General features: G+C 41.9%; 1 protein-coding gene across 1 annotated transcript in view; it reads left to right on the top strand.

The window, feature by feature from the left end:
* Window positions 1-3,874: 3,874 nt before the first annotated feature.
* DPP6 (dipeptidyl peptidase like 6) overlaps window positions 3,875-23,201 on the top strand; it is a 549,686-nt gene continuing 530,359 nt past the window's right edge. Inside the window, exon 1 of the mRNA XM_064638400.1 lies at window positions 3,875-4,354. Coding sequence (XP_064494470.1) covers window positions 4,298-4,354 — 57 coding nt within the window. The 5' untranslated portion in view covers window positions 3,875-4,297. The remainder of the gene's footprint in view (window positions 4,355-23,201) is intronic.

The following is a 23,201-nucleotide window of genomic DNA, read 5'->3' as shown; positions in this document are numbered from 1 at the left end:
AGAAGCACAGCTGCAGTAGGAGATGCTCAGCCTTGTCTGCAGGCATCACTTTTCCATAGTGTGAGAGACCTTTGTGTGTACTGGTGGGTTTTTACCTATATTGCTGTAATAGAGACTAAAAGATACTGTGAGCCTCCTCTGTGTTGCTGTCATGAGAAGAACTGTAGCAATCAAACCAAACTCTGCATTAACTGTGTCCACTTGAGTGGATTCAGAAAGCTCAGTCAGGCTCCTGGCTATGACTAAATCATCTAATTATAACCTTCCTGTGCTGTGCTTTTTGCATTCTTTCCTGATCCATCATTGCATTGATTTTTAGAATTGTGTTCTTTAGCACTCCATGGTCTCAATTTTCACATCCTCCTCATCTCTTGTGCTCTTGGCTTCTCTGCACTCTCTGCTTGTTTACTACTGATCTTTCAGAGTGTTTTCCTTAAACCAGGCTTTTAATCACATTTCTGAGGTGGAGAGCAAGGTGAACCTTGGTGATTTGTGCAATGCTTTGACCTCTGTAAAAGTGCCAGTTCACATTTTAGTTTCTGTGGTCCTGTACTGTGGCTTTGATCTGTACAAAACAGATGCACTTTTCTGGTTATGTCACAGCTGATGTCAAAAATTGCTGTGATGAAGTGTTGGACTACCTCAGTCAGCTTCCTACTGAAAATATTGGAGAAGGAAATCATGTTGTGTCTTTGCCATCTTATTGTGAAAACCTGAAAACCCCTGGAGTTCACAGAGCAGTGTTACCATGCCCCAGACAGCTTAAATTTAGATCAAAACAGACTCCTGGGAAGGACTTAAAAACATTGTGAGATATTTCAAAGGTCCTCATCTAAATCTAAGTTGGAACTTGAAACTAGATGAATTTAACAGTCTTGGCAGTCCTGGTGTTTTATCTTCGGGATTTGTTACACTGGATATTCCTCCAAAAGACTCGACTTTTTGAGTCAAGATAAATATGTAAAGCTCTTGATTTCACTTTTGATTTTTTTTCTCAACTTTATGGAGTTTTTCTTTGAACCATGAATTTGAAGAACTCAAAAAATCTTTGACACATTATTAAATTTTAGGACATACTTTTAGCTTTAGAATTTTGTTTTGTTTTTAAATCTTATATCATAATTGCATGGATTTCCTTTCATTCATTTTGCATAGCTTTAGCTCAGCTCCAAAGACAGATTACTAAATGTTCCCCAAAACTATGACTGAGATTCCTTTTTAATACTGTTCTTGGCTGAGCTTATGTATAATCCTTTTCAAAGGGTAAAATGCCAAGGGATGTTTATATGATACAGCTTATATGACAGTATATTGTTGTTCCTTCACACTCCACTGAACAGTCTACGAATACTAATCTATAAATCACTTCCTTTTCTCACAGGCACTGGAAAACTTTGTGCTGTTTGTGGCATTGTATGTTCTTTTCTAGATATATAAGCCACTCCAGTTTAAAAAACAACAGCCTCTAATGATTTCACAGTGTGTTTTCTGCAGGAATTAGGGGCCTTCACTGAAATAAGGGCCAAGTGGTGCTGGACTCCGGAATTCTGCACAAGTATGTTCTGCTTTAGGGAAGCTGGAAGTAGGTGGGCAGAGGTAGGATCTCCCTCAGTGCAAGAGGAGCAAGGAAGGATAGAGAAGAGTGGTGGTGGTTTTAATCCCAGGATCATATAGAGAGGTCTTAGCAGAGTTTGGAATTGAATGAATTTCAGATTTCAAAGACTTCTCTTCCACTATGCATTCAGCAGTCTTCTTTAAGGGGTTAGTGAACATCAACATGCTTACTCACATTCTTGAAAGCAAAAGTCCTTTCCTATGAGGTCTCCCTGCTATCTCAGTTGGAAGTGGCTCTTTCCTGCATAGAAGGGAAGTCCAGTGCAGCAAGGTTTGCTTTGGATTTAGGGGAGAATGGAGATTTCCATGAGTGGGGCAGGCATTAAATGGAAAAATGAGAGTGAGTAGGAGATTCTCCCAGTCTCTTTCTTGCCAGGGCATAAGACAAAATGTGCCTATAGTGAAAATAGACTCCCTGCCTGCTCTAACAGACTGGCTGCAGAATGGAGAGGGGGCTGCTCCTTGGAAGGGGTAGGGGAGTGGTGTCTTCTGCTTTGCTCCAGGACAAAACTGATAAACCAGCATGGGACAACATTCCCATGATCAGTCCATGTAATGTAAAGAATTTGTTGTGCCAGAAAGAACAATAAGAGTACAAATTTTTAACCTGCTCCATGTAGGGGCCAGAAGGGTTTGTCATGGATTTTAAATCTCTTAGGGCAATTTTGCTTGCCCATCTCTTTTTCCTCCCCCCCCCAAATTTGTTCTGCTTGCTTGTACAACTGCAAACAAGTCCAGGGACTTCTGCATGTCTCCGTGCAACAAACCATGTTGAGAGAATATAATGCTGCCAGGGCCCATCAAACACACAACTCAAAGTCTGTAACTGGATTTATTAGCAGACATTTTGCTTGGAAAGATATGAAAACCAAGCCACCTGAACAGAGCAGGCAGAGCAGTAAACTTCAAATCTTAATTACTACAAAAAACTAAAAGCCACTGGAGGGCTGGAGCAGGGAACAGTAATAATGTGGTATCTGGGGTGAGCATGCTGGATAGCCCAGCCAGGGTGCCAACAGCCACTGCTCATGGAGGTTGGTGGGACACTTGTCCCTGAGGGGGACATATTGGCAGCACTCTGAGCTAAAGGGGAGCAGACACTGCAAGATTAAGGAGCAGAGTGTGGTCATTACAACAGGAGAGCTGCTTGGAGAGGAAGGACTGACCCTGAAAAGGTGGTTTGTTCCCTGAGGGACTTGTTTCTCTTATCAAGCAAGTTTTTGGATGGCTTCTATTCTCTCAAAGTCAGCCTGTGCTGCTGATGGGGAGGGATGTTTGACAACACATGGTGGCTTTGGGTCCTCTCTCCTGCCTCAGAACTGAAACCACATGGCTCTAACCAAGTTTACCTTCTAGCTACACTTTATTCTGCTGCCTCCATGGCAGTCTCCCTAAATTCATTTTAGCCACATAGCTGAAAGATGCAGCCAGTTAAAGATGTGATGAGATGTGTGCACTTCAGAAATGAAGGAGCTGGGCTTCTCCAAAGCAGTATTGGTTCTGGTGCATGACAAACAACCATTTCTGTTCTTAAATGAAAAAGGAGCAGCATCCAGAAAGGATTTTATTTATTTAAAGGTTTTAAAGTATGCTGTAGGAATATAACACAAATACTTGAAACAATCTATTCTGGTAGATTAATCCCAAAGGAAAAAAAATTGGTAAGATGAAGTAGATGCTTTTAGCCTTGACTATTCTGATCTTCTTACTTGAAAATACTGTGTGTTGGGCTTTTTGTTTGTTTGGGTTTCTTCTTTTGCTACTCTGAGAACTGAATTTCACAAAGTTTTTGTTGCAAGAAAAGAGGGGGCAGTGTATGGCCTTATGGGCTGAAGTGGAGGGGTAGAACGGGGATAGGAAAACATATCTTGATAATGAAATTACGTGGATTTTTTATGTTTGTATGCTTAAAAAAGCCCCCACAGATTAATCACTAAATTTTTGCCAGCAAAGCAGAATTGCTTCTGCACGAAAATGAAAAACAAACAAACAAACAAAAAAGCCAGGACCTGAACACTGAACTCAAGCACACCTGGAAAAGGAATTATGTAAAAAAAGTAAGACCCAAATCCTGCAGCTTGGTAGTAAAGAAGCATCTGTTAATCAAAACGCAACCTAGCATTTATTTCACTGGAAAGAGCTGTACTCGGTACCCCCCGATCGGGTCAAAACCCAGCCCTGGGGGAAACCTCCGCAGCTTTAACGCGATTTCCCACTGCCCACGCCGGGGGAAGGGGATTAAACAAAATAATACGGAAGGAGTGGGAGCCGCCTGGGACAAGCGCGGGCTGCGGGACCAGCGCGGCGTGGGACGGACGGCGCGTCCCGCCGGGAGCGGAGCGGAGCCGAGCGCAGCCGAGCGAACCCTCCCCGCCGCCGCGGCCGCCTCGGAGCGCGGGGGGCGGGCAGAACAGGGCTCGCCTCGCCTCTGCCTTGGAGGGCGGGGGAGGAAAGCGGTGCCGGGGCCGCGGGCGGGGGTGTTTGGGGGTTTTTTTTGGAGCCGGGAAGCGGGGAGCGCCGGCGACGAGCAGACCCCGGCGGACGGGGGCAGAGTCTCGGTGCGGGAGCAGAGTCCCGGTGCGGGAGCAGCCCGCCCTCCCCTGCCTGCTGCCATCCCCCCGCCGCCGCTCCTCGGAGTGTCGTGCCCGGACCCCAACTTTCCAGCCCGCCCGCCGGCGTCAGCATGAACCAGACGGCCGGGGTGAGCAACCACGTCCGCTGCTCCGGGAAGGGCTCCAAGGTAAGCCCGGCCGGGGCTCCATGGGGTGCCCGGTCCCCCCTGCGCGGCTCCCGGTCCCTAAACCTGTAGCTGAGAGCGTGTCCCCCCGCCCCGGCCCCGGGCAGCAGCCCCTGCGCTTCCCGCTAGCTCATCACTTCGAGAAGTTCAGCATCTCTCCCTGGCTCCCGCCGCAGCCCGGGATGTGCAGTCGCGTCTCCGCAGGGTGCTGGGGTAGGGATCGCTCCCGGTCCCGCCGCGCAGGGGTGACCCCTTCGGGCTGCGACTCGGGGGAGGGTGTTGGACTGGGCGCTCAGGGTGCTGTGGCCTCGCAGCATCAAGTGCTGGAACGGTTCGAACTCGCACATCTGCTTCAAACGGGATAAAATGCTTTGAAGGTAAGGATTGGTGCTGATGTGTAGCGTGGGATCAGGTACAGATTTGGTCTGCTGCTTTTACTTCTTGCCGTGGTATGTTTGCATAGGCAGCATTAAAAATAAATAACTGGGATAAAACACCTTATTATGCACTCTGCTGAATTCAACAGAAATTAAATGATCCAGGTCAAATTTGCATTAACCTTTATTAGGTAGCAGTGACCATGGCCCTTACATGTGCACAACTAGTTTATACTGCAGTGTATCAGTGTTGTAAAGGCAGATGCACGTGCCCTCTTGTAGGCGACTGTGTTGATGTTGTTCTTCTGCAACTCTTTGAAGTGTTTCTCAGTGTTTTATGTTTCTGTGTTATGGTGGACACCCACCCCCCCCTTCAAGATCTCATGTGCTTTTTGAGGCTAGCATTTTGTAAAAAGATATGATTCTATAACAGCTAATGGGATGCGTCTTAAAGAAATGCAAAATTTACCTTTCACCAGAAATGGTGCTGTACTAACTTCTCTTTTTTTTTTTTTTTTTTTTAATTTTACTTCTTAATATTTGGCGTCCTGTTCCATCCTTTAGACTTGATGTCATGGTGTTTGAAATGCTGGTGCTGCTGCTCAATTGGTCGTGTACTTCATGTCTAGTTAGTGCAGACCTGACTCCACAAACTCTTAGGTACACAGATTTACCTCATATCTCCCCTTCTGTAAAGCGAATACAGTTTTTACTCCTACGGTCTTTTTAGGATTAAACCCACTAATCATAGGGCTATGTGAGTATTAAAAGATGCAACATGATGAGGGCTGTGGAAGTAAACAAACAGATTAGATGAGTCTGCTGAAATTATTTACTTAGCTCCATGACTAATCATATATTTGAAGTTGAACCCCTACATAAGCTCTTTGCATAATTCAAGGGTCTTAAATTAAAGGTCCTCTATGAATCTTGCCTGTAATTTCAATATTGGGCCTCCTTTCTTTGCACTTTCTGGTTTTGAGTTTTGGGTTGAACAGCTAAGGTTATTGCATATCAGTAATAATTTATTGTATCAAGCTGCTGACCTAACACTTTAGTGCAGAAGGAAGAGATGGGTCTCAAATGCATATATTCTTAGCACATGATAATTGATACATTTGTACTTGCCTTGAAGGCATCTTTGTCTTACTTTCAAGTGCTGTACGATGTGGATATTTTTTCCAGGGGAAATAAATATATTTTTTCAAGCCAGAATATTGACATGATTGATGTCAATATTTCAGGTTTTAATTTTTTCTGTTTCAGGTTTTAATTAAAACACAGAAAACTCCATGCATGACTGACTTAGTTGCGAGGAAACCTTGCAGAATTCAGAAATGAGAGTTTATCAAATGGGGCTGAAAAATCAAGTTACTGATTGGTATGAGACCTGTGATGATGTAGACAAGAGGCAGAACAGCCAAGCTGTTTTGTGACACGGACTTAAATAGCACAGAAATGCTTGTGAGACGTTAAATATCTGTTTTGTTTGGTTTTTTTTCTGAATGACAAACAAACCAAACCCCAACAAAAAATAAAACAACAGAACCACAAACAGGACTTACCCGACTTTCCTAATCTCCTGACTTTTGAACTCACAGTCAATTTTAACCAAAACTGACAGAGCAACAGAAGTGTTGCAAATGTCAGCTTGCTACAAGTGTCATGGAAATCAACAGCTTAATAGAGAAGGACTATTTGATACCTGAGCAGAGGAAGAAGCAGGGAGAAATCTGCCCATCCCTCCTATACTCACCCTGTCCCAGCACCCCAGTCTACATGTGGCTGTTGCTGCATCAGGGTCTGTCCTTTGCCCATCACAGGATGTGAAAAGGTTGTGAGGGAATGGGGAAAGGAATGAGCACAAAAGGAACCTCCAGAACTTCCAGAAAGTTAATGCTGGGAAAGAGGCAGCCATGGGTGAGGGCTTGGGGTCTTTGCAAGAGGGAGCGTGTTGGGCGACTATTTCATCATAAATCGAACACTGTTGTTTTCACTGCTCATGAAGCAACTTGTTAGGGGTTTTCTCCTCCAAAAAGAATCACTTGTTGTGTTGTGTCAACTCAAATAGCAATGCCAGCTCGCTGAGGCAAGGTCACTCTTCTTCCTGGCTTCTTCTGAGCTTCCCTCTTGCTGGGCAATGGGCACTTAGACTTCACATTTCTTTTGCAAGATTTACAGCTTTGCTCAGTTGTGGCGAGGAAGGGAGGCAGCATTTTAAAGGAGGGATACAATTAAAGCCCTGAAGTAGATAGCTTGATTGTAAATTCAAATGCTAATAACGCGTGCCCACCAAAATGTGTGTATATTTTTGACATTTCCGTGTAACTTTTTTAGCTGTTTTTAACCAAAATCTAGCTCTAAGACACTTGTGAGTGCTATTGAAAGACTGTGATTTATTGTCTAGAGAGAACTATTTTTGAGAAATAGTTTGTGTACATACAGCTTCTAATGCTCATTTTTTTCCTGCCTGTGACTAATCCCATTGCCTTTCCTAAGACAATTTGTGGGAGGAAGGCAAGAGGATTCACCCCAATGCTGTAATGAAAAGCTACATCCCAGGAAGATTTCTGATGTGTTTGGGTGGTTGGGGTAGTGAGCCCTACAGCCACTGAGTCTGTAAAAAACCACCCACCTCTCTTGTGTGGGCTGGGAGCAGGCTGCAACTCCGGTTAAGAAAATGCACATTATTGGAAAGTCATTCAGATTCTGGCGTAAGAATTTTGGGGTCAGTTCCAAGCTGTCACATTTCTACAGATTTCTTGAAGGAATCAATGAGGGCTAACTCTCTGTGGGGACTCAGGCTTTTCATCACTGCATGTTGCAGCTCCTGGCTTTTGGCTTTTTTTCAGCAGTCCAGACCCCCACCCCTTTGCAAGGCACAGAAATTGTGTCTCAAATTTAGCTTCTTTTCTTAAACTAGTACCAAGGAAGATGATGTGATGATGTGAGAAGGCACTTTGTTTCAGGTTGGGACTCCTAGTTTCATCTGTCTTCAAGGAGGAAAATCTATGGAAAACATTTGGGGTAATTTCTTTCTTTAGAAACACACTGTATTTGGTGTCCTTTATCCAGGTACAGTGTGCAAGGAGGTGTCCCATGGAGTGGGATTTGTGGATCTTCTGTCTTTTAAGTGTTGGTGAGGATTCAGAGACCCACTAGCTTCCATTCTTCTGGGGACTGTGGTACTTAGCAGGAGATACGCTGCTCCACAGCAGGAGTCCTCCCATCTCTCCTTTTGGAGAGGGGCCAGAGCAGAATTCAGGGCTGTTCTTTTTATGGGGAAAGACAGAAACCCACAGTGTCTCCTGAGGAGAGGGGTAGCATTGTCTATTTTAGATGAAAACACCTTTAGCCAAACTGTTGGCTGACATGCACGATTTGGAGGGTCTGATCTAAACCCTGAGCTCTGTACAGCAGCCTCAGCAGTACATTAGGACATGCTGGTTGGCACAACTCTGCTGCTATTCAGTCCCTTCCTACTTGTCTCTGACCATATTTTTTAATTGTTGTAGCTGTTTTAGATGTTTTGTGTGCAGCTCAGTCTTGGACATGCTCAATATCTTCTGGATCAGGTCTTCCAAACCCAGGCCCCCTTGTCCTGTGAGATGTCAGTCCAACTCCTTTGCCACACACTCACATGCAGCTCATGGCCCCAGCAGCTCATGGCCCCAGCAGCTCACCACTGATGAGTACCCAAATAGCTAATGTGTTTTGAGGGTAATGCAGTCATTTTTACTACCTAAGTTGCACTGATGTTTTATTAGACATTTAAATCTTTATTTTGTGAATCCAGGCTTTAACCTCTTCCTGATTCCAATCCTGGTGTGTGGGTGGCAGATGACTGTTGTCCTGTCTCACCAGGAGTGATGAGAGTCACTCAGGCTGTATGGTAAAATGGGACAATGCTGAGTTAAACCTGAGCAAATAATGTTTCCATCTTGGATTTTGTTGGTGTCAACAGAGGACACATTTTGGACTGTAGCACATAGTAAGCAACCACCTTTTCTCTCTCAGAGTTAATCACATAAGCATTAAGAAAAGCTTGTTGAATCAGTCTCGAGGTTAGAACATCCTCCTGAATAACTGTAACCCGACTGTTAATCAGCAATAATGAATGCTCAATGATAATATCAAATCACTTGGACAGATTATTTTTTTCCTTACTTTCAAAGGAGAAACAATTGTATTAATTAGCAATATTGATATGTAGGAACGTAGGTAAGAAAACAACTCGGTGCAGTAATGTAATGTCTTTGTTGTATACTCTATTAAGTTGAACTGGAAATGTGGGTTTGATTGTACCCCTGATTGCTGTCTCATTGTTTTGAAAAGAACAATGTTAACCTATAAGAACAAATTGCTAATGTAGGGTGTTCCTAGCTGCCCTGATCTAAAGGGACAGTGCAACGTTTGTACAGCTGTGGCCAACAGGTCCATAATGTCCTTTCAACAGGATATGAGAGAGTTTGTTTTTATAGTGGTTTATTCCCTAAACGATTAATAAGAGATTATTGCATCTACACTGGGCAAATCTAATTATCTTCTCTTTTACATGAACTATTCTCCTCATGTGAATTCCACTGATTTCAATTGAATTACTACTTACTTATGTTGGTTTAATTACAGAGAGATTCAATACCTCCAAAGTTATGGAGGCAATAGAGCCACAGCATTTCTATGACTCTTGGATGTGGAAAATTAAGATAAGGAAGCTGTGTTGGCTCCTCTGTATTATTGCTGAAGCGGAAACGAGTTCAGCTTTACTTGCACGTTGTATTTTACTGTAAGTGGTAAGTTACCATGTATGGGCACAGCTAAGCAGTGTATTTTCAAGTTGTCCAATTTTAATGCTCTAGTGGGAATGCAAGGTTGACTTCCCCACCTAATAAGTAGTAAAGTAGGACTCGATGTAGCTGCTGGGGCTTTAAAAAATGATCACTCAGCTATCTTCAAAATCCAGCCTCGCTCAGAGGGCAGTCTCTTAGAAAGTACACTTCCATCTCAAAACATCAGCCTTTCAGAGTAGTCTAATACAGCACTGCATGAGAGCCCCAGACAAGACCAAGACCCAGTCTTGCTGGATGCTGTAGCCCCATGCAGACAGAAATGGCTTGGCCTTCAGAGTGTTATGGTTTAAGCTGAAAATAAGAAGCAAAAAGCTGGGAGAATGGTAGAATTACTCTGGTTTTACAGGCAGGGAAGTAAAGTGCTGGGAGTAAACCATCAAACCTACCAAGCTCAACACAGTAATAATGATCTGAAATTCTGTGAATATTTCAGACTAGGTAGAGATGATAGACTGAAGTTGAGCTTGTCTGCCATGGAATATAAAGCAATACTAATCATTGTCCATTTAAGTGTCATCTGGCTCATCAGCATATGCTTCTGACATCCCACCAGCATATCCCTCCCTATGAAGTATGTTAACCTTTGCCCAGGGTAAATGTCATCAGGAAAAAGCCGTGGGCAAAGAAGGGGGAGAAAACTGTAGATTTGGGTCTTCTGTCCATTAGGAAGCCAGGTGTTGGCTTGGCCCTTTATGGAATGAGGTTTCATTTTGCACATGGAGTGGGACTGTGCAGTGTTGATTTAGCTCTTTCCCCTGCACTGGTTTGTGTCAGTCCTCTATCTTCTCTGTCCCTTGGGAGGAACTTTCACAAAGCTGCACAGGCAAAACCTGTCAGAATTTTGAATGGTGAACTCTAAATCAAGAAAAATGCCATGAGACTTAAGGGGAAGTGTTTGAAACTGATTTTTATCACATTCTCTGTCTTTCCTGTAAACTGTAAGTTTTCAGTTGACAGTATGTGCTATGGGTGCTATGTTTAGTGAGAGAAGTTTTGCTTCTGTTATAGTAAATGGAAAGGTGATTTTAGAAATTTCTGAGGCCTTAAGCAACCCAGCCTTAAGAATTTTAGGAGTAATGGCTGTGGGAAGTTCTTGACTCGATCTTTTTACTATTTCAGACAGTGAAATCTGCTTTCTCTATAATTCTACCTGTAAAACTGATGGCTTTTGGCAGTTAATTCCAGCCGTGTTCCCCTGAGTGCTTCCTGGGACTGTCCGAGTGTCAGTGTCTTGTAAAGTTCCCCTTAGCACGAAATTTTGCAAGAAGAATGATGGCAGGTCAAGACTAGAAATTTCAGTGGAAAGCTCAAACACCCCTTTGAAGGATGGGAAGGCAAAGGGAGATGGCCAGGATGATTTTATAAATGCCCTGAGTAATCAAAAAACCTCCTGGCAGAGGTGATGCTTTCCCTGACTGGAGGGAATCTAACCACAAGATGCAGTCTGGGGAAGAGCAGACTCCTCTAGTCCTGGTGTTGATGAAACATCATGTCTAGAGTATTTTGGGTGATGGGGAGCAAAAGGAGCCATGGGTTTTGTAGCATTGTGCAGGTGGGCACCAGCAAGGGGGTACTTTGCTTAGAATAAATATTATTTTAGGGGCTGGAGAAAGACCATTCTGTCCCCATTAAATATTTGCTGGGAGTGTTATGGCAGGGCTGTGTGGAGCTCCAGGGGTTTCTAGTGGTGTGTGGGATTTCATGCTCCATGTCCCTGCAGTGTCCTCAGGCACAGGGAGCCCCGAGCCCTGAATCTGAATGAGTTCTGGGCATCAGCAACAACAGAACCATCAAACTCCCAGTTTATTTGTGGGTGCTGCTCTCTGCTGCTGTTTTTCATCTTTAATGAGAGCTGAACACACCATAAAATTTTATTGGGTGTTTATGCTAACAAAATTAACTAACAGTTGGTGCTTTAAAAATGCAGCCGGAGCTCTGAGCGCTATAACTGGGAACCTGCAATGGCTTTTTAACTGGCGTAGGACAGAGCAAATGTGTGAGTGCCAGTGCCATTTAACAGCAAACCATTTTATGTTAACTTTTTATTGACCAGAACTGATTAATTGAAATTTCCAAAATAAATCTTAGCACGATATGTTCTTAAATGAAATCGGGTTTTCAGACATTAGATAGCTGGAAGCTCTGTCCAAATTGTGGGGTTAATTTATAATACCAAGACTAATGGGCTGATAATCAAAATAAATTAGCTTAGCCACTTCAATACTTTAATGCTTGAATCAAATAATAGGAAGAAGATTTATTTTAGCATTTCGATGACTGTGTTTCCCAATAAAAGAGATATAATATCATGCTGTGAGTGCTGTGTGGATCACTTAAAGCCACGACTTCAATGGGAGTACAAAGGACCTCTAGGCTACAGAAGAAAAAAGAAGAAAAGGGATTATCTCCAGACTCGATTTCTTGTTCAGTAGAATGGATTTGGCTTATTTCTATATTAACGCTGTTAAGTAAACCGAGGAAAGTAATTTGTTTTCATTCATTTATTTATTTAGTGCTTTTCTTTATTTTCATGCAGTTTTCCCATGCCTATTGTGGAGAGTTTGATGTCTATGATCTTTACAGTATACTGGGGATTTTTATGTTGGTTTTAAAATAAGCAGATTGACATGCTGGGATTTTTTATTTTTTTATCAATGAAATAGTTTGATTATCAGGTAGCACTGACTGACCACCTGGGTATAGTTAAGGACAATTTACATTTCATGGCATTGCCATAAACAAAGTTTGGCTAAAAGACTTGTGCTAGCACTTGAGAAGAATGTCCCGATTCCTGGATTAAGCCCTGAGTTACACTGGGATACTGCCTGAGTGGTTTAGGCTTTACATTTTCACATTTTTATCATAGGTCATAGTTGATTTTCAAGACCAGACACTTCTGCCATCAGGAGAATGTTCTTCAACCTGCTTTTAACTTCCCAGTGTAAGCATGGTCTTGGTGATCTAATGCAAACTCAGAATAATTCTACCCTTGCTCTAGTTTCTTATTGGTAGAAGCAAGGATGAGCACTTCCCCTGCATGGAATATGAGCCCTTTGGTGGAGGATAATAACTTGGTAACCCACTAAGTTGTGTTCCCATTCTTATTATTGGCCTTATGTTACTGTACTTAAAATCTGAGAATTTAGCAAACTATAGTGTCAGTTTGCCTTTGGCATGAAGGAAAAATGGTATAGGATGGAGAGAGAAATAGTAGTTTACACAGTCCCTGTACCATGACATGCAAACCTTGCTCCAGAAGAGGACCTTGGAGGGAAGGGTACCCAAAAGAAAGAGTTGCGTTGCAAGTGCGGACCACATGGAGGATAAGAAGGGAGCACATCAGTTTTTCAGGTCACTTGAAAGGAAGGCTGTTAAAATTATAGAACCTTGGGTAATTTAAATAGAGAGCATGTGCAGCCCTCCTAGGTGTCATGCCTTCAACTAGGCAGAATGAAACAGGCTGCAGCAAAGTCAAGGCTTGTCCTGGGTGAGAGCCGCAGGGAGAGGGTTGGATGCTGTCAAAGGTGATGGGCACTGGACTCCTCTCTGCTCTGCTGGCAAGTGGAAAAGGGGCAGGACATCAACACTTTGAAATCAGCCGACTTGCTTATTTGCAGATGGCATGTAAAATTGGAATGCTAGGAAGAGGCTGAAATTGTGGCAGACAGATGTGTTCTGCTGGTAATTTATTGCTACTCAGGGCAGCAGACACACCACAGGATATATTTTTTTTTTTTTTTGATGTATTAGTTTGTGCTTCAAGGCTTTTGACTTTTCTTGGACTTTCCGTTAGCATCCCAACCATCCTAGTGTTTGCAGATTTTTAGTGCAGTTCTGTATTCAAGTCAGATTTTGTGAGATAATGACCTCACATAGAGCCTTTTCCACTGCTCTAACTCTGTTCTCCTAAGTGGAGGATTAGAGAGTTTTTCGTAGGTTACAAGTCCAGGAAAGGTCCAGCAGCTGGGCCTAGCATCACATTATTTCTATTGCAGCACTCTGTAGGAACTCTAGTTGCATATTAGGATTCAATTAAACAAGAGGCTCTACAGCCAGAGAGCATAACACTGCTTCCTACATCAAAGAACTCTCATTTTAAATGTTTTCATTGCTTTTATGGTCATCCCTCATATTTAGGACTTTATTTTTCACTCTATATTCTCTGTGCTCAGCATTCATTTCTGTGTCTGAGCCACTGATTGTCATGGGGCTTCTCTTGTGCTGATTAACGTGTCTCAGGGTTGCATCTGGAGCCCACAGAAGGCAGGCAGTATAATACATTTTCCTCGACACTCTGTGTTGCCTCACTGCTTCACTGCCAGTCCTCTCGTCTGACCACCCGTTGCACAATTAATCTGCCAGCAGAGGCCACCAAAGTTTTTCAGTCACTTACTCCGTGTCTAGCCACTCTTTATTGTTAGAGATCTCCTCTAGCAGGTCAGGACTACCGTTTAATTTCCCAGGTCCTGCTCTCTGCATGCTCTGTACCCTCGCATTTTCTGATTTGTTCCAAATTTAATCACTTCAGTTGTCTTGATATTGCTAGAATTCCCTAAGGCTGCAGCTGTATTACAGAGCATATCTGTGCCCTGTCTGTGTCTTTCACTCCCTCATTTAGGGTTCATTCCCGCTTCCTTCCTATGCCTGCTTTGCTACTACTGTTTTAGGTGTTGTTTTTTGGGTGTTTTTTATGGCAGGGGAGGGCACTGAATACTAATTTACTTTTGGTGAATAAAATCAGCTGATTTTCCCTTATTTTAACACTAAGGGAAATTAGCTTGTGTGTTGTTTGTTTCTTTGTTTGTTTATCTGTGTGTGTTGTTGACCATAATGGGTTTTACAGCACAAAAAAATAAACTGCCTTGCTTGTTTATCCAGCTCAGGGGCACCAGAGGGCTGATGTGGATTGAAACACAGATATCTTTACATGGGCCACTGAAAAGGCAGTGATGGCTCTTGGTCACTGCAGCTTGGGCTTTTGTGAAGGTATTTCAAGTTGCCATTCAGAAGCTGCATCTAGAATTTCTAGCCATGCATGATCATAATGGAGTTGATGAAGGTATTAGTCAAGGAGGAAGGGAGGAAAGAAGTTGTTTATGGACCCTTGAACTCTTTATTTATGGCAGTAATTCAAGTGTTTGGGTTTTTTCTCTTTTATCCCTTTTTATAATTTTTTTTTCAGAAAATTTCAGTGCCTTTTATGACTTTAATGGAAGGTGATCAATACTGTGCACCATCTCAGCATTATGACAAAAATACTAAAACTATCTTTGACAGCAGAATATTGTAATAGACCTCCAACAGTTATCCTTCCTCATGTGCTTTCCTGCTGTAGCTTCATTATATTTTACAGCATATATTTTTCACCAGAGGAGTTCTGACTGGCAGCTGATATGGACTGGCTGAAAGAGGAAGATTGTCCTGGGTTTGTTTAAGCACAGGAGGGATGTCCATGCCTAACTCCCAGTAATGCCAGCGGAAGCAACATACCTAAACCTCTTGTGTGCTGATGGAAGAATTGCCCCTAAAGCTTTTTCAGAGGAAGACATAAAGTTTATTGAATAATCACTAATGAAGAACTATAGTTCCTGGTTCTTAAAATTTTAGTGATTGTAGAAAAATGAGGCCTCCAGCACTTTAAATTATACTTTGTAGAGACATTACCACAAATGACTTATACTTTCTTGAAAGCTCCTTTCTTACTTCCTTGTAAGCACTTGTTAGATTTGGATTTTGATATGGAGATCATAAAGAAGAAAAAAAAAATCAATATTTTCTTCAATAGAAGTTGTCACTTATAGACTCTCATGTTTTGGAAATAAAAATTGAAAAGAGTTAGGAGACAGGTAGCAAATTACACTGTGGTCCTACCACTGTTATTTCCAGACTTAGCAATTTAACTACAACTGTAACAATGTTCATATGAATGCTGACTGTATTTAACTGAGAAGTAGCTGTCCTTTGCAGAGGCTGAGGTGCACAGATGCACCCAAACACTAAAATAAGATGATAAAATGTGTTATCAAAGCAAAGGTGTATGTTTACATTGTGTGGTAGAAAAGTTAACTACTGTACATTGAGTTGTTTGAATGCCAGCATGTATGATCTTGTCAGCAGCATCATGGAGTCCAGGTGATACTGGTTGCCAAAAAAGATATTGTTTTGAGGAGTGGAAAGGATATACTGGAGCATGCCTGGAAGGACATCTCCTTTCTGATGTGTAAATATGAACAAATCTTCACATTTTGGCTGTGTGTTTCTGCATGCTGTATCAGCATTCCTGAGCACTCTATAACAGCTTTCCTAAGAATGGAATTCCATGTATTTTTAACATTTTCAAATTCATTAATAAAACAAAAAAAAAAAGAAAGAAAAGTAAAAAGTTTATATCCAGTGTTGCAGAGGTGAAAAACTTCCTTCAAAGAGCTGCAGAGATATTGCAAAGAATGAGTTCTCAAAAAGACTGAAGCTCACTCTCTGCACTAACTGGGTAACCAGTATAAGGTGATCCTTGAAGGATAGGACTCACTTTAGGATTACAGCACCGATATTTAGACATCTTATTTCTGCTTACCTGTAACTCAGGGGCAGGATTTTTCTCATTAGTGCTATGTGGGATGTGCCAGGTATTCTTCCAGTTACTGTATCACAGGGACATGAATGTACCACAAGTCTTGTGTCTGCCAGCACCAACAATGTGTCTTGGAGACACTGGGACCTCTCAAATGATGCTGGGTATCTTCATTTAGGCAGTGGAATTGGACAGGCAATATCTAAGCTCCCATCATATTCAGTGGCACACAGTCAGCAGAGTCTGGGGAGTGATGAAGCTCACTGCAAGGTTGCTGTGGGCTGGCTGCTCCCTGACTTGGTGCTTATATTCCATTGACTTTTTTTTATCAGATCCCTGTCGACTATTGTAGGAGTTTAGACACCTGGTACACATATAAACACCTAAATGTAGACATCCTAATCTCAAATTGCATCCCTCTTGTACCATCAGCCTTGTCTACTGTGTTACTAGTTGTCAGTGAGGCTAAGAAAAGCTGAGAAGAATTATGGTATTAAATTCTTTCCTGCCATTTCCCAAGAGCCAGAACATTTCTTGTGGGTCCAGATGGATGGCTGAATACTAGAGTGTAATCGGCATAGCTGAGAGTGATTTATCTATAAAAATACAAGGCACAGCAGTGAGAGCTTGGGGAAAAACAGCCTGGGTCTGTTTTCTTAAAATTCAGGTTTCAGAAAAAAATTGTTTATTCTGTTCAGGGTAATTGTGGCAGCAGACTTAGATTGATGTCTGCATTTCAATCTTGATGAATCCTTGGAGAGGCAGCCTGTTGTCTGGACCAACAGAAAAAGGATGCTTAACATGAATTTGGAGATACCTTTTTTATCTTTTTTTTAAAGTCCAGTCAATCCAAACAAGTTCTTTTGAAATAGGTGAATAAGGATTGCAGAAATGCTCGTATCAGTGCACAAAAGGTTTATGAATCTCTGTGTGGAGCAGAAGGCAGATGTAGATAAAGCAGGCGAGGTTAAATCATGCTTTGCCTGTAATTGTGAGCGAGATATCAGTGTCGGTTTCTCTGACTTTAGGTTCCTTTGGGAACACTGTCAGGCATGTTACAAACATTAGCTAGTCAGTTACTACTCAGGCCATGCCTCATTTTGTAAATTTTGCTCCAAATAAATTTAATCAATAATGAGATCTTGTGTTAAAAAATACACTGCTTTCTGTTGATACCATTTTTCTTTTTTTTTTAGCACAGCAGATTACCCTCCCCTTACTGCTCCAAGAACTAAAGATGGGGTATTTACTTCATCGTTCAAAATGAGGGCCAAGGCTCATTCTCCACTCCCTTGAATATGGAGTTTAATGCCAGCATGGTGACATTTCCCTTAGTCCTGTTGTCATAACTTCAGTGGGCATAATTCAGCACATGGCTGACAGTAAAGAAAAATCAGGCTGTGTCAGTATTGCTAACAGCTCTTGTTATACAGTCAGTCTTAGCACTGTTAAGTCTTAGCACTTAGTTCTACCCTAGTTCTTTAATATTTAGGAAAGAAGATCTAAATTATTTAGACCTCTGAGAGAAGCAAATGTCGGGAAGGTTATTTTGGGGGAAATACAGCTCGTTTAGTCTTTTTTTTTTCCCTGGTAGATAGCTCTGGCTTGTTACATTTAGAGGGTTTTATTTATTTAGTTGTTCTTTTAAAAGAAGTATAAAGGTATATTTTTCCATTTAGAATTAATTCTATGGCCAAGTGACAGAAAAATATTGTAAAAATCAGTGGGGAAAGCATCAACTCCTAGAGGAAAACATGGACACATTAGAAAGTTATTTTCAAAACTACCAGAATTTAGTGAACTGTGTTTTAGAGACATTATCCTCAGAAGGGAGGAGATTAGGAGTGAAGAGACAGTCATCAGCTGGGATATGTCTGTGAGCTCCATTGCTGTAATGTTTTGGCTCCTCAAAACCTCTAATGAGATTTGCTTTAGATAACTACTGATTGCTGTGGATTGGATTGGATTACATTAGATTAGTGTTACTCCAGTTTTACAGACAGTGGAACTAAGAAGCAAGGACAGCAGGGACCAGATTTTGAAAGATATTTTGTCACTTTTGTATTTAAACATGACATTCGGTGTTCTCTGCACAATTGTTTTACATCTGATGGGAGGTCTTTGAGAGCTGTTCATAGAGTCTCTTTTTTTTTACTTCTATTTGGTTTTTTTGGGCATCCATGGGGTGCTTTCCTGAAATTTAGGCCATGTAATTTGGAATTCCACTTAACTGCCCCAGGCACCTCAGGGCAGTCTGTGGAAGAGCAAAAGAAAGGAGTCCAATTATCTATCAACAAACCAACCACTCCTTTATGTTTCCTCTGGATGGCAGAAGGAAGCTGTTTGTATTTAGGTTATGTAGTGGCATCCCTGGAGACCACTGGCCATAGCTGGTGGCATGTATATCTCTGGAAATGTGTGTTCCTTGGTACTAATCTAAGAAAATAAGTTAAATGTTTGTGTAGTTAGAACTGGGGACCACATATGATGATGAGAGGATGCTCAACAATGGTATTGATGTGAAGTTTTGCAAACTAAGTCCAGAAGTGTCGTCAGATTCCCTGACAGTAACTCTGAAAATAGCCAAGGTGCATCAGCAATGAGCTACATGACTTCAACAGTCTTCAGAACTTTAAAATCATAAAATCATAGAATAGTTTGGAAGGGCTAGAAGGGAACTTTAAAGCTCATCTAATCCAACCCCCCTGCAATGAACAGAGACATCTTCCACTAGATCAGTTGCTCAAAGCCCAGTCCAACCTGACCTCGAATGTTTCCTGAAATGGGGCATCCACCACCTCTCTGGGCAAACTTCCAGTGCCTCACCCTCCCTCACAGTAAAGAATTTCTTCCTAATATCTGGCCTACATCTACCCTCTTTCAGTTTAAAGACATTTTTCTTTGTCCTAGCACTACATGCCCTCGTAAAAAGTTCCTTTCCAGCTTTTCTGTGGGTTCCCTTTAGGTACTGGAAGGTGCTAAAAGGCCTGCCTGTAACCTTTTCTTTTCCAGGCTGAACAGTCCCAACTCTCTCAGCCTTTCCTCACTGGAGAGGTGTTTCATTCCTCTGATCATTTTTGTGGCCCTCCTCTGGACCTGCTTAACAAGTTTGATAGGACTGAGTTACTCAAGGCCTCCTGCATGTCCGAGGTCAGTGGGATACTTGAAAAAAAAAGGTTTTCCAGATGTCCATCTAAATACCTTAAAAGAAAGGCGTCAGCTTTCCCTGACTCTGGGGGGAAAAAATGTGTCCAGGAGATGACTGGGCAATGTGAATACAGAATGGGTGGGAGTCTTGTCTCAGCCCCAAGGGTGCAGAATTAGAGATGTCTCATTTTTTAGCTTTTATCAGTGGGCTGCTGCTGAGCAGTTTCAGGAGGTTTCAGGCTAAATTTCAGGAAGTCTCTGTGCAGTAAAATGAAAAGATCCTATTTTGAGGTGTTTAGTCTGAGCAAGGCAGTACATATAATAAATGGGAGGAGTTGACTTTACCAGTTTTTTTCTCTGTTACTAAGTTTTCCATGGACTTCACACTAAAAATTTTAAAGTCTTTCTTTGCTTAAAACATATTTTAAAATATCGTATATATCACACAGGTAAGGAACACTGATGCCCAGAACTGCTGTAGGATAAATACAGAATACTACTAATTGTTTACTATTTGTAAGGTCACAAGCCTTCAAAGGGTACTTTCTGGGATCTCCTGTTTCACGTGGTCAGTTCTGATGGCTTTCTGCAAGACGTGCCCGTGATATGCGAAAACAAACAAATCCTTCACTTGGCTTGGAGCAAAACTCCTCCATGATGTTTCGTTAGCTCCAATTTGCAAAGTCTTGAAGAAAATACATTGAGAATCTCCCTTCTTTGCTTTCTTCCTTTGTTTGCTGCATGCAGAGAGCAGGAGCTGGGGGCTCTGTGGTGACCTGAGTGTTTTAAACTAAGTTTTTTTGCTGAATGCTGCTTGGCACCTTTGCACAGAGGACCTCCATGCCCCAGCACTGTTTATGGATGGGGAATCAGATGCCTCTCTTGAGTGGAGCACTGAGGTCTCAGCATTCAAGCCCAGGTTTTTGCTTACTTGAACTCTTACATGCTGTGCTAATCACTGGATTGCTCTGTTTCTGCTTAAAATACTTTGATCGTGAGATTTTGGCATTTTCTCTTTGTAATATCCCTGCTTTTCCACTACCTACCTTACATAAAGGAAAAAGGGAAATGGAAGTTTTTGGAATACATGCATGCCTAATTTTCTGTAAGCTGACTTGTATCCTCCTGCCTTGCTCTGGTTTGAAGTGAATTTTAAATTTTCAGAGCAGTGATATACACCTTTAAAGAGTTTTGCTGTCTAACCAGGCACAGTGCTTCTGCAAAGCTCCCTCTTCCATCAAATAAAGATGAGAAAGATGTAAGACTGAGAAAACCACACTATTTAGGAAAGAAGAGCTTGTTGTATTGATCCAGAAAAAGGGGCTACAGTGCTGTACTTTCGGGGCACCATCTTCACTTGTGCATTGGTTGCACTCATGGAGTGATAGTCACTAATAGATGTCTGTTAATTTAAGATCATAGTCAAGCCCTGTGCTTGAGGGCAAAGTTTTAGAAAAAAAAAATGTGCTATATGAGCAGTTACAGTATATTTTGACCTTGATCTTTGTGTATAGCCAAATACCACAAGGGAAATTCAGGAAAGCATAGGGAACAGAGATGACTCTAAGGTGGCTCAAGCACGCATTACCTTCCAGCATCCCAAGAAACTACTGCAACAGCCAGAGATCAGCAGTGATGGACCAGGTGACCAACACTGTCATGCTGCTGAAATGTCTGAGTTAGATTGGAACACAGGGTACCTAACTCTGACATACCATTCCCAGCAGGAAGCCCTTTCTCCTCTGCTCTGGGATGACCTTTGTGTGTGAAACTTGAGGCCAAGGAGGAATTGTAGCACTGTGTTTTTGCAGCCAGTGCAGCTCTTTGCAGAAGGGCCCTTCTTACTCTTTCAGAGGCTGCCAAACATTGCAACCCCCTCTGCCACAGGGTATCAGGTATCATGTCCATGCATTTCCAGCTGAGCAAACTCCCTGAGCTCTTTGCCCTCTGCAGCACTCCAGGGATGGAGATCCTGTTCTCAGCGGGATCAAGCCAAGAAGTCCTCACGTGCCAGTGGCAAGTAGAGGTTGTTTGTGACATGCAGTATTTATCATTCTGTCTGCCTTCTGTGCTACCTCTAAGGCTCCTTCTCTCCACCTGCTCTGAACAGGTCTCAAGCCTGGCTGGCAATCAGGACTGTTCTGTGTAATTTGGTTTCATCTTTTTACAGCAGCATATTAACTATTTTCTAATAAACCCCAGATGTAATAATAGGTTGAATGCTGAATTCAGTGCCTTTCTCTTTGTAAATTTCTTTAATTTTTGCTGCGTAATTGAGAAGCTGTATGATTTTTTCTCTAGGGAAAATAAATATAGTTGGTCCTGACTATTCCATTTTTTCCTGTCCCTTGATTTTTAGGCTATGCTGTAGTTCCAGTTCATTTCATGATGATATGTTTAGCATTTGTGGTGGGTTTGCATATTTTCACGATGAGAACCAATGTCAAACTATCCCTTTTTTGATTCTCTTGACCTTTTCAAAGGTGACCTTTTCTCTTGACCTTTCAACTCAGATCTCAGCCCCTCTTTGGTAGGTTGAATGGCCAATATTTGCACCCACTGAGTGTTGTCTTGGAATCTGAGGGGTTTTTGTTTCCAACCCAAGATTCCCCCTGTGAGGGACTGTTTCCAGAAAAGCTTTAGCCTCCCAAAGGAGAAGAATGAGGCCATTTATTCGACAAAGTTAGATATCTGCATATCACTTTTTAAAAATCTTTACCAAAAGATATATACTGCTTCTTTTTTATTTTTATTTTTTATTATTATTTTTTACTGTGTAATTAATTAATTTAGATTTTTTTTTTTTTGAAAAAGCTCCATTTCATAGGAGAAAAGAATTTACCATGACATCCATTTCATCTGCTCAGGCTTAAGTTGCAACCTTTTTCATTTTCCATTACTTCTGTAATTCTCTTTAAAAGTTCCTTTCACAGTGCACTGCAGATGGAAAAAGAAAAGACGTAGATATTTTATATGCTAAGGAGGCTACTTCAGACAGAGGCAATTAACTGGCACTGTATCGCTCATACAAGAAAATCAGGAGATGTGAACTGAAGATCAGCCTTTGAAAATGTGGTTAACAGGCAGAGCTTGAAAGCCTCCTGCTGCAGCAGACTGGGCTGAGGGCATGGTGGTTTGATGCTGGGTCTTAAACTGTTTCCTTACTGCAAACCAAGATGAGGACCTTGGTTCCCTCTATCCTCAGATTGACAGGGATGGGGTAATTTTGCTCCATGCTGGATGGAGGCAGCCCAGAAGTCTCTTACATAAAGGTTGTCTGTGATTATTTTTTCTTTTTCTTTTTTTTTCTCATATCTCATGTATAATGTCCTTCACTCATAAGAGAGGAGCAGCAATATGTTTAATGATATAAACCAACAATTTAATGAATGTGATTGTACAAAATTCGATGGCAAGGTACACTTGGTTATTCACTGCATAGAGGATGGGGTCAGACAGAACTGTCAGGGAGACCTTCCCATTGAGTCATGAGGTTTAGAAGGGAACCCCTTGCATTCTCAACTCCTCCTCAGAGAAGGGTTTAGATGCATCTAGATCCAGACTTAGCCTCAGATTTGGTCAATAGTTCATACCTAAAGGATTATATGTGCACAGTCAAGTCTTTATTATCACTTAGATAAGATTTCATAGTTTCAGTGGTCTTATTCCCAAGTCACTTACCAGGTATCTATCTGATGTGATAAGGATTATCTCAGCCTCAAGGAGTTCCACTGAATGGAGTTCAAGTACTGATGGACAATTGGAGGACATTGTCCTCCTTACCTTGTCTTAGAGAAGTTTTGAGCTCCCTGCCATTTGTCCTGGTGCATATCCTCTCTTGAAAACACCTGGTGTTCCAAATACTCTGTATTCTACTCACTTTCCTAATTAGTATGGCTTTTTAT

Source organism: Pseudopipra pipra, chromosome 1, assembly GCF_036250125.1.
Source record: "Pseudopipra pipra isolate bDixPip1 chromosome 1, bDixPip1.hap1, whole genome shotgun sequence".
NCBI classification, from domain to species: domain Eukaryota; kingdom Metazoa; phylum Chordata; class Aves; order Passeriformes; family Pipridae; genus Pseudopipra; species Pseudopipra pipra.
This window is presented reverse-complemented; position numbering and strand designations above follow the sequence as displayed.